Raw genomic sequence first — 12,163 nt, forward strand, 5'->3', positions numbered from 1 at the left:
ACACAGAGCAAAAACAGTCACTACTAACAGAGTGCAGAGTGCTTTATGCATTATCTCACACCCAGGTCATACTAGCTGCATCCTGCTGTGTCCTCATACTCTCCGTATCTCCATCTCAGTATGTGTAACAGAGTGCAGGCATGGCCTATACATTATATCACACACAGGTCATACTAGCTGTATCCTGCTGTGTCCTCACACTCTCCGTATCTCCATCTCAGTATGTGTAACAGAGTGCAGGCATGGTCTATACATTATATCACACACAGGTCATACTAGCTGTATCCTGCTGTGTCCTCACACTCTCCGTATCTCCATCTCAGTATGTGTAACAGAGTGCAGGCATGGTCTATACATTATATTACACACAGGACATACTAGCTGTATCCTGCTGTGTCCTCACACTCTCCGTATCTCCATCTCAGTATGTGTAACAGAGTGCAGGCATGGTCTATACATTATATCACACACAGGTCATACTAGCTGCACCCTGCTGTGTCCTCACACTCTCCATATCTCCATCTCAGTATGTGTAACAGAGTGCAGGCATGGTCTAAACATTATATCACACACAGGACATACTAGCTGTATCCTGCTGTGTCCTCACACTCTCCATATCTCCATCTCAGTATGTGTAACATAGTGCAGGCATGGTCGATACATTATATCACACACAGGTCATACTAACTGCATCCTGCTGTGTCCTCACACTCTCCATATCTCCATCTCAATATGTGTAACAGAGTGCAGGCATGGTCTATACATTATATCACACACAGGTCATACTAGCTGTATACTGCTGTGTCCTCACACTCTTCATATCTCCATCTCAGTATGTGTAACATAGTGCAGGCATGGTCTATACATTATATCACACACAGGTCATACTAGCTGTATCCTGCTGTGTCCTCACACTCTCCATATCTCCATCTCAGTATGTGTAACAGAGTGCAGGCAATGTCTATACATTATATCACACACAGGTCATACTAGCTGCACCCAGCTGTGTCCTCACACTCTCCATATCTCCATCTCAGTATGTGTAACAGAGTGCAGGCATGGTCTATACATTATATCACACATAGGACATACTAGCTGTATCCTGCTGTGTCCTCACACTCTCCGTATCTCCATCTCAGTATGTGTAACAGAGTGCAGGCATGGTCTATACATTATATCACACACAGGTCATACTAGCTGCACCCTGCTGTGTCCTCACACTCTCCGTATCTCCATCTCAGTATGTGTAACAGAGTGCAGGCATGGTCTATACATTATATCACACACAGGTCATACTAGCTGCACCCTGCTGTGATCTATATCTCAGTAAGTGAGATACACCAGAGAGTGTGGGGAGTAGACTGGTCAGATCTCTGGGCTGGTAACACAGTGACATGATGTGAGGGGGAGAACAGGAGTATAATAGGGGCTGATGGCTCCTGATGTATGAGATACACCAGAGAGTGTGGGGAGGAGACTGGTCAGATCTCTGGGCTGGTAACACACAGTGACATGATGTGAGGGGGAGAGCAGGAGTATAATAGGGGCTGATGGCTCCTGATGTATGAGATACACCAGAGAGTGTGGGGAGGAGAATGGTCAGATCTCTGGGATGGTAAAACACAGTGACATGATGTGAGGGGGAGAGCAGGAGTATAATAGGGGCTGATGGCTCCCAACTGGGCAGATACATTTTCCTCATTATACTGTATAGTACTGACAGCGGAAGGTGTATGATAAGAGATTGTTGAAGTGACTTAGAAAGGAGAATATGTGATTTTTTTCTGTATTGTGTTTATTACTCACCTGTGCTGATACACTGCTGATCACCCCTCACATATGTCTCTTCTTCTCCCTCTATATCTTCTGCCTTATTATCAGTCACATATGCCTCTTCTTCTCCTTCTGTATCTTCAGCTTTCATATCAGTCACATAGGTCTCTTCTTCTCCCTCTATATCTTCTGCCTTCATATCAGTCACATACGTCTCTTCTTCTCCCTCTATATCTTCTGCCTTCATATCAGTCACATACATCTCTTCTTCTCCCTCTATATCTTCTGCCTTATTATCAGTCACAGACGCCTCTTCTTCTCCCTCTGTATCTTCTGCTTTCATATCAGTCACATACGATTCTTCTTCTCCCTCTATATCTTCTACCTTCATATCAGTCACATACATCTCTTCTTCTCCCTCTGTATCTTCTGCCTTCCCATCAGTCACATACATCTCTTCTTCTCCCTCTGTATCTTCTGCCTTCATATTAGTCACATATGTCTCTTCTTCTCCCTCTATATCTTCTGCCTTCATATCAGTCACATACGTCTCTTCTTCTCCCTCTATATCTTCTGCCTTCATATCAGTCACATACGTGTCTTCTTCTCCCTCTATATCTTCTGCCTTCATATTAGTCACATACGTCTCTTCTTCTCCCTCTATATCTTCTGCCTTCATATCAGTCACATACGTCTCTTCTCCCTCTATATATTCTGCCTTCATATCAGTCACATACGTCTCTTCTTCTTCCTCTATATCTTCTGCTTTTATATCAGTTGCATACGTCTCTTCTTCTCCCTCTATATCTTCTGCCTTCATATCTGTCACATGTGTCTCTTCTTCTCCCTCTATATCTTCTGCCTTCATATCTGTCACATACGTCTCTTCTTCTCCCTCTATATCTTCTGCCTTCCCATCAGTCACATACATCTCTTCTTCTCCCTCTGTATCTTCTGCCTTCATATTAGTCACATACGTCTCTTCTTCTCCCTCTATATCTTCTGCCTTTATATCAGTCACATACGTCTCTTCTTCTCCCTCTATATCTTCTGCCTTCATATTAGTCACATACGTCTCTTCTTCTCCCTCTATATCTTCTGCCTTCATATCAGTCACATACGTCTCTTCTTCTCCCTTTATATATTCTGCCTTCATATCAGTCACATACGTCTCTTCTTCTACCTCTATATCTTCTGCTTTTATATCAGTTGCATACGTCTCTTCTTCTCCCTCTATATCTTCTGCCTTCATATCTGTCACATGTGTCTCTTCTTCTCCCTCTATATCTTCTGCCTTCATATCTGTCACATACGTCTCTTCTTCTCCCTCTATATCTTCTACCTTATTAGTCTGAGCTGTACCCTAAACAGAAATTGTTTTTTTGTAAAAATGTTTGATTTCATTAATTGAGAATAAACAGTACAATATCAGTGTTTCAGACACACACACAGATTCTCTACACATCATATAGTGACTGTCACTTTGGTATACTGGTGAGACCCTAAATCCCACCTACCTGATGCTCCTGTGGGACCCTGTGATTCTCCTCTATACAATCCAGTGAATAAAGAGGCTGGGGGCATCTCTCTGGGGTATTTCTGTTACTGGGTCCATCTGTAGGAGACACACAGTGACTGAGTATGTTGGATCTATGTGATTATCAGATGATGTGTGTATATAGGAGGGCCCCCATAGCTGCTCTCCCCTGTATAATAAATGTCAGTCTTCTCTTACCCAGTGATGTGAGGGGCTGGTGATTCTCCATCATCATGTTCTTGTACAGACCCCTGTGTTCCTCTATATACTCCCCTTCCTGTATGGAGACATAGACAGTGACATACTGACACCTTATAGGAACCTGACACACACAATGATACAGTCATCACCCAGACACATCCACTGGTGTTACTGTATAATGTCCCATTCACAGCAATCACCTCTCCAGTCATCACCCAGACACATCCCCTGGTGTTACTGTATAATGTCCCATTCACAGCAATCACCTCTCCAGTCATCACCCAGACACATCCCCTGGTGTTACTGTATAATGTCCCATTCCCAGCAATCACCTCTCCAGTCATCACCCAGACACATCCCCTGGTGTTACTGCATAATGTCCTATTCCCAGCAGTCACCTCTCCAGTCAGCAGCTGAATGATCTTGTTGATGAGTTCCAGGATCTACTGGTCATTGTGTCTCTCATGTATCACTGAGTGAGGTGGAGGCACCGTGATGGGGCTCTGGGTCCTGCTCAGTCCTCCTGACACACAGGGACGGCTGCTGGTTGTCTCACAGTCACCGGATGTCTTCTTCACTACTGTGTAATCCTGTGTATTGGGGGAGACTCAAAATATCACTTAATACAGATCCCCTCATCTCCCCAGTCATGTCAGCACACAGCAGAGGGTGTAACAGCTGTAGAGGTGGCAGTAACACAGGGGATGGGGAAGGGAACAGAAGAGTATAATAACACAGAAATAGGAGAGCAGGCAGCCCAGAAGACAAAGGGTTAAGCAATTCAGAATTCCATCAGTCACTCTGCACAAATGACAAAATCACAAAATACAGCACCTCAGATGTAGGTGTCATGTGTGACCAGTGATCGCGCTGAGCGCAAAAATTTGTGGGTACCAGGGTCCCCTCATTTTAAGAAATTGGGGTCCTACTCCATGGTTTCTGGGTCCCATCACATATTATGGGGATGAGGGCAGACAACAGATGGGACAGCTCTGGGGGCAAGGAGGGGTGTTAAGGGCAGGCAGTACTGGAATTAGGGGGAGGGGTAAGGATAGATAGCAGCTAGGGCAGTAGTGGGGGTTAGCGGCAGGCAGTACTGGGATTAGGGAGGAGGTAAGGATATATAACAGCTGGGGCAGTACTGGGGGTAACAGGAGGTTTAAGGCAGGCAGTACTGGAGTTAGGGGGAGGGGTAGCGATAGCTACTAGGGCAGTAGTGGGGGCAAGCAGGGGGTTAGCGGCAGGCACTACTGGGGGTAGGGAGGAGGTAAGGATAGATAACAGCTGGGGCAGTACTGGTGGTAAGGGGGGCTTAAGGGCAGGCAATACTGGGGTTAGGGTGAGGAGTAAGTATAGATAGCAACTGGGGCAGTACTGGGGGTAAGGGGGTGTTAAAGGCAGGCAGTACTAGGGTTAGGGTGAGGTGTAAGGGTAGGATAAGGGTAGATAGCAGCTGGGGCAGTAGCAGTACTGGTGGCAAGGATGGGGTTAGCAGCAGGCAGTGCAGGGAGTAGGGAAGAGTTAAGGATAGATAACAGCTGGGGCAGTACTGGGGGTAATGGGGGAATAAGGGCAGGCAGTACTGGGGTTAGGGTGAGGGGTAAGGATAGATAGCAGCTTGGGCAGTACTGGGGGTAATGGGGGTTAAAGGCAGGCAGTACTGGGGTTAGGGCGAGCGGTAAGGGTAGATAGCAGCTAGGGCAGTACTGGGGGCAAGGAGGGGGTTAGCGACAGGCAGTGCAGGGAGTAGGGAGGAGGTAAGGATAGATAACAGCTGGGGCAGTACTGGGGGTAATGGGGGGATAAGGGCAGGCAGCACTGGGTTTAGGGTGAGGGGTAAGGATAGATAGCAGCTGGGGCAGTAGTGGAAGGCGAGAAGGGGGTTAACTGCTTACTTTTGAGTTTTGTCCCATGGACTGTGGGGAGAGGCCGAAATGCTGATAAGTCTGTAGCCTGGGAGTCTTCGCATAATGGCAGGAGGGGCGCAATGCCGGCAGCCAGGCCCAGACAGAGGAACTTGAAGCTGCAGGGCAGATGGAGGCAGAGTGGGCTGGGCAGTGGCGCACTGACAATGTCACCTGCCCTGGACCCTCGTACTGTTGTTGACGGTTGAGGTTCAGCACAAGTCAAGGTCTCTGTGGTGGCTGCCCTGTGTGACCAGAAAATTCTGAGCCGACTATGATGCAGCCGCAGAAGAAATAGGCAGTCCCCTCAGGGAGCCGGTTTACTGGAGAGGCGCAGCAGTACCAACAATCCCAAGGACCAGCCTGCAATAATATCCTAGCGGCTCCCGGGGTAGGCAGACTGGAGGCAGAGTAGGCTGGCCAGTGGCACACTGACAGTGTCACCTGCCCTAGACCCCAGCACTGTTGCCGGCGGCTGGGGGGTTATCACAAATCATGTGCCCAGGTGTAGGTACACTGGAACAGCCCTCGAACCGGCCCTGCATGACCAGACACTGCAAGGCGATTACAATGCAGCCACGGCCCGCGGGTCATACAGGCAATCCCCTCCCAGTTAACTTACCAGGGAGGAGGCAGCAGTCCCTGCAGTCACAAGCGGCAGCCCGCGATAACATCATAGCAACTGCCGGGGGAAGGGTAGGAGGCAGAGGGAGGTTGTCTGCAAGGTTCGGGCGGCAATTGGACAAGAAAACTGTGCCACCTGTGATTGGTTGGGGAGACTTTGAGGGCTGTTATTGCCATTGGCTGTTGCGGTGAGCACAGACCAGTGACTGACAGCGCGTCCTGCGGACCCACTCATTTTTAGAAACTGAGTCCCACAGTGCCTGTAGCGCGTAAAAACACGATATAGTGCATATTTTGCGATCCCTGGTGACCAGCCTGCCGGCCGTGTGTGCAGCGTAAGATGGGGTGAGACATGTCCTGGGGGATAATCAGTGACACTCTGAGGATCTGGGGACTGTCACAGCCACTGGCTGTCTCTGAGAGAGTCTCTATTGCTCAGGATAACAAGACGCCCTGACAGACAGTCTCAGCTGAGGGAGTGCAGCCCTTTGTTACATGGCCTGTCTGTGTCCTTCTCACACATCCTTCCCCAGCTCCTGTTATGTATCATCTGGTATATACGAGGGTGGTTCAATAAATAAAGTAACAAGACCTCTCATTGCGTAAATGTATTCACCTTGTACATATATGTATAATAAATAGTATGGCCTTGGTACAGATTGTTTATCCACAGTTGGCTGTGAATCGCCTTCCACCCAGGTACTTCTTCCATGGTCCAAAGAGATGGAAATGACTTAGTGCCAGGTCAGGGCAGTAGGGAGGATGGTCCAGTACCTCCCAATGGTAGCGCTGTAACAACACACGTGTGCTGTTGGCTAAGTGGATGTTCTTGGCTTCTCATCTTGAATGTATGTCCTGCCATTATCAAAGACACCAACCCCAAACCTGTTACCATGACATTATCACCGTACACCCCAATAAGCTGGTGATGAATTACAGCTGCTGATGTGTCCTTTATACACAGAAATCTGATCACACTATGCACCTTAATGTGTGCCCATGTTACTGCCAGCCCCGCCATCTTACAATCCAGATGGTCAGAATGCCGGCATCGGAATCCTGACAGTGAAAATGCAGGCGATTTTCAGTAAGTATTCTAAGGCTGAACCTAACCCATACTCCCGCACCCTAACCCTAACCACCCCCCCTCCACCCGCAGCCTTAACTTAACCATCTCCTTTGGCACCAGTTCCCTCCCCTCCCGCAGCCTAACCCTAACCACACACCCCCTCCGCGGCCTTACCTTATTTCAGCAGCCTTACCATAACCCTCCCCATTGGTACCCTAACCCTCCACTCCTGCACCTAACCCTAACAGCCCCCCGCGGCCTTACCATAACCCCCCCTTTGGTACCCTAACCCTCCACTCCCGCAACCTAACCCTAAAATTCACCATTTAAAGTTGTCAACATTTTGACCCGTCCGGATCCTGCAGATGTTATAGGGCGCATCAGGATTCTGACTGTCAGGATACAGACTACTTCTCATACATACATGTTATACCTATTATGTGTTATTTCTTTCTCTGACAGCTCATTAGTGTTATTATTACTCTGCATCTGCTGCAATATACTAACCGGACACCACAGGCTGCTCCTCCTGTATAATGATAACACAACACCACAGGCTGCTCCTCCTGTATAATAATAATAACAGGACACCACAGGCTGCTCCTCCTGTATAATAATAACAGGACACCACAGGCTGCTCCCCTTGTATAATAATAACACGACACCACAAGCTGCTCCTCCTGTATAATAATAACACGACACCACAGGCTGCTCCTCTTGTATAATGATAATAACACGACACCACAGGCTGCTCCTCTTGTATAATGATAATAGCAAGACACCACAGGCTGCTCCACCTGTATGAAAATAATAATAACAGGACACCACAGGCTGCTCCTCCTGTATAATAATAACAGGACACCACAGGCTGCTCCTCCTGTATAATGATAATAACACGACACCACAGGCTGCTCCTCTTGTATAATAATAATAATAACAGGACACCACAGTCTGCTCCTCCTGTATAATGATAATAACACGACACCACAGGCTGCTCCTCTTGTGTAATGATAATAACATGACACCACATGCTGCTCCTCCTGTATAATAATAATAACAGGACACCACAGGCTGCTCCTCCTGTATAATGATAATAACACGACACCACAGGCTGCTCCTCTTGTATAATAATAATAACAGGACACCACAGGCTGCTCCTCCTGTATAATGATAATAACATGACACCACAGGCTGCTCCTCCTGTATAATAATAACAGGACACCACAGGCTGCTCCTCCCGCATAATAATAGTAATAACAGGATACCACAGGCTGCTCCTCCTGTATAATGATAATAACATGACACCACAGGCTGCTCCTCCTGTATAATAATAATAACAGGACACCACAGGCTGCTCCTCCTGTATAATGATAATAACATGACACCACAGGCTGCTCCTCCTGTATAATAATAATAACAGGACACCACAGGCTGCTCCTCCCGCATAATAACAGTAATAACAGGATACCACAGGCTGTACCTCCTGTATAATGATAATAACATGACACCACAGGCTGCTCCTCCTGTATAATAATAATAACAGGACACCACAGGCTGCTCCTCCTTTATAATGATAACATGACACCACAGGCTGCTCCTCCTGTTTAAAAAAATAATAGGACACCACAGGCTGCTCCTCCTGTCTAATAATACTAACAGGACACCACAGGCTGCTCCCCCTGTATAATAATAACAGGACACCACAGACTGCTCCCCCTGTATAATAATAATAATAACAGGACACCACAGGCTGCTCCTCCGGTATAATAATAACAGGACACCACAGGCTGCTCCACCTGTATAATAATAACAGGACACCACAGTCTGCTCCCCCTGTATAATAATAATAATAATAATAAATACAATTACCTGCTCCCAGCCGCTCTCTGCCTCTTCCTGTAATAGAAAAAACGCCCCCAATACATAACCACGCCCCTCTCTATCCCCCGTGTAGCTATGGCTACTACCTGCCCCGCCCCTCATATCATAGTCACCGCCCTCCTCTCATTCCCCTCTGTGCGGTGATTGGCAGCAGCGAGTATCCAATCAGGCGCCACAAAGTAGGAGAGACGTCCTGTAACTAGCAACCAGCTTCATCACTAGAGTAACAGCAGTATAGTCTAATGGTGTCCTCATGTACGGTGACCGGCGGCCATATTCTTATAGTCTCCCAGTCACAGAGCAGAGGGGGCGGGGCCACAGGGGCTTTAGCTGCCATTTTGTCATATACATTCCTGACACAGCCGAGCCAGGTAACGTGTCCTGTATATATTATATTATTATTAAATAGGGGTAGAGGACCGTACAGTGATATATGAGGGGGAATAACACAGCTCCCAGCACACACTGATATGTGGTATTATTATTATATAGGGGAGAGGGGACTGTACAGTGATATATGAGGGGAAATAACACAGCTCCCAGCACACACTGATATGTGGTATTATTATTATATAGGGGAGAGGGGACTGTACAGTGATATATGAGGGGGAATAACACAGCTCCCAGCGCACACTGATATGTGGTATTATTATTATATAGGGGAGAGGGGACTGTACAGTGATATATGAGGGGGAATAACATAGCTCCCAGCGCACACTGATATGTGGTATTATTATTATATAGGGGGAGGGGACCGTACAGTGATATATGAGGGGGAATAACACAGTTCCCAGCATACAGTGATATGTGGTATTATTATTATATAGGGGAGAGGGGACTGTACAGTGATATATGAGGAGGAATAACAGCTCACAGCACACACTGATATGTGGTATTATTATATAGGGGGGAGGGGACCGTACAGTGATATATGAGGGGGAATAACACAGCTCCCAGCACACACTATGTGGTATTATTATATAGGGGAGAGGCGCATATATATACCTATACTATCCTATTACCATCTCACCTGGCTTTTCTCAAATCCACAGTGGAGAGTGCATCTCCCTTGATTTATGTAGCGTTCCCGCTAGGCTGTTTTAGCGGGGCGCGGCGCCCTGCCCTCCTCCTGGAGGGCAAAAAGCACCCTGCCCTCCAGGAGGAGGGCAAAAAGCGCCCTGCCCTCACAGCCTGCGGGTGCCTTTCTCACCCGCGGGACGCAGTGTCCTGCGGGTGGAGAAAAATGCGGTGTCCCGGTCACCACCGGAGAATAGACGCCGGGCGCATGCGCCTGGCATCTATTCTCCCTTTCTGCAGCGCTTGGGGGCTGCCCGGCGTGTCCGTAAGCGCCGGGCACGCCCCCAAGTATGACGAAAAGGGGACGCGTCTTTTAGACACGCCCCCTTTTCATGACCACACCCCCTTTTTGGGCGCGCGCATAAGGTTACCCTCTCTAGCTCCGGCGCCCTGCCTGCCGCCGGAGCTAGAGTGAACACTATTATGTATACATGTATTGTATGTCTTTTTGTTTGTTGAATTATTTTCAGTTGCTAATTTTTATATTGTGTTTAATAAAAATTGATTTTTAATTGCTAATCTCTATACCTATTGTGTGCCCCCACCAAGAGTCCTTTTTCTCTTTTTTTGGCTCATATGTTTAGATATTGACTCTGGGGAGCACCATAGACTTTCCTAGTGACAGGTCTTGACTGTGGTCTTATGATCCATATTAGGAACATTGACACGTGTGGTATTTATCAAGTCTATCTTAGGTATATTTAAGAGATATTAATTCAAATAATCCAGCAGTATTTTTTCAGTGCGGTTCCAGTATATAACTCTTTGCACGTATTAAAATAATATATAATAATATTTTATTTAAAAAAAAATGTAGACTCCCATTGGGGATATCACTACTTCACCCCCATGGGCATTACTCCCCCACTTGCAGAGCGTATTGGAGCGTGTGTCAGTGGACTGATGATCAGCCCCCCTGCTGCATCGGCAGTGTTCACAAAATATGCACTATAGCGCGCATTTACCCACTACAGGAAGTTGCGGACCCGATTTTAAAAACTGTGAGGGTCCTGCAGGAGGCGCTGTGTGGGGCTGTGCTCTGTGCAGAAGTCAATCAACGCCGTCGGCTTAACCAATAGCCGTCGGCGTCTCATTAAATAGTCTCCACCATGCGGCGTCTCCTCTCCCAATCTCTGGCTACAGCAGTTAAGTCTGACCTGTCAGTCATACACCAGCCGTCCCACCACGCTCCGACCTGGGACTGCCAAGCCTCGCCCACTGCCCGGGAGCAGCAGCAGCAGTGAGGCAGCGTCTCCACCCTGCATTCCCCCTGTCCCAGGTCAGACTCAGAGTAACGTCTGCACGCGGTCACTCATTGCAGAGCTGGGAGCGGAGCGCAGAGCGGTGATTACAGGGAGCTCAGCTCTCTCTCCCCAATCTCAGCCGGACTCTCCCCTCCTCCTCCTTTCCACCTTCCGCGGCTTGCAAAGCCGAGGAAGGTTAGCGTCTGAGCTGGCTCACATCAAGCACACAGAAAGTATCCGTCACCAAGCCTGGGCTGGAGACAGTAGTTAGTTTTAATTAGTCTGTCTGAGGCTCCGCCCATTAACCCCCCACTGCCTGGCCACCACCATGTGCTGCCCCCCTGCCCGCCCGGTTAAGTCTCGGGCATAATTTCAATAAGCCTAGCAGTGGAAGGCTTTACAAGCCCTCCCTGCGCTGCAGTGAAGCTCCTCCTCCCGAGCCGCGCATGACGCCACATAGGTGATACAGTCGGAACCGGTCCCACATACACAGGATGTGCAAAATAACACTCCACAGAGGACAGGGCGCTGATCCGCTTCCTCCATGCGGCAGCTGCACCTACTTGCTGGGAGCAGGAGGCTTCTTATTGGCTGAGAAAGTCCTGCTGCTCCTCCCAGCTGATGATCTCATTAGGATGGGCTGGCTGCTTGGAGAAAAACTAGTGCCCACGTTTGTAGTAGCATAGTGGCTGCCCTTGCACACTGGGCTGCAATGGAGGTGAAAAATCACAAGTGAGTCCACTTTGGTGAGTACTGTATATTCTCAGAATACTCTTCTGGTACCAAGCTGGTATCTCCCATAAGTCCATGCACGTGTGTACATGCATGACAGCATTTAAATGAGTTCCTGTGT

At 48.0% G+C, this 12,163-nt stretch overlaps 2 protein-coding genes across 2 annotated transcripts in view; one reads left to right on the plus strand and one right to left on the minus strand.

Annotated features, from left to right (window-relative positions):
- Positions 1–4,085, minus strand: part of LOC148504717 (uncharacterized) — a 90,765-nt gene extending 86,680 nt beyond the window's left edge. Inside the window, exons 1-5 of the mRNA XM_088448571.1 lie at positions 3,910–4,085; positions 3,509–3,587; positions 3,291–3,388; positions 2,492–2,572; positions 1,823–1,870 (exon numbers count right to left, since the gene is read on the minus strand). Of these exons, the coding sequence (XP_088304697.1) occupies positions 1,823–1,870; positions 2,492–2,572; positions 3,291–3,388; positions 3,509–3,545 (264 nt within the window). The 5' untranslated portion in view covers positions 3,546–3,587; positions 3,910–4,085. The remainder of the gene's footprint in view (positions 1–1,822; positions 1,871–2,491; positions 2,573–3,290; positions 3,389–3,508; positions 3,588–3,909) is intronic.
- Positions 4,086–9,311: 5,226 nt separating this feature from the next.
- The window catches only part of LOC148504720 (uncharacterized), an 84,117-nt gene continuing 81,265 nt past the window's right edge, over positions 9,312–12,163 (plus strand). Inside the window, exon 1 of the mRNA XM_088448584.1 lies at positions 9,312–9,360. The gene's annotated coding sequence lies outside the window, so the exon portion shown is untranslated. The remainder of the gene's footprint in view (positions 9,361–12,163) is intronic.

Source organism: Taudactylus pleione, unplaced genomic scaffold (genome assembly GCF_031769625.1).
Source record: "Taudactylus pleione unplaced genomic scaffold, aTauple2 ptg000459l, whole genome shotgun sequence".
Classification (NCBI taxonomy): domain Eukaryota; kingdom Metazoa; phylum Chordata; class Amphibia; order Anura; family Myobatrachidae; genus Taudactylus; species Taudactylus pleione.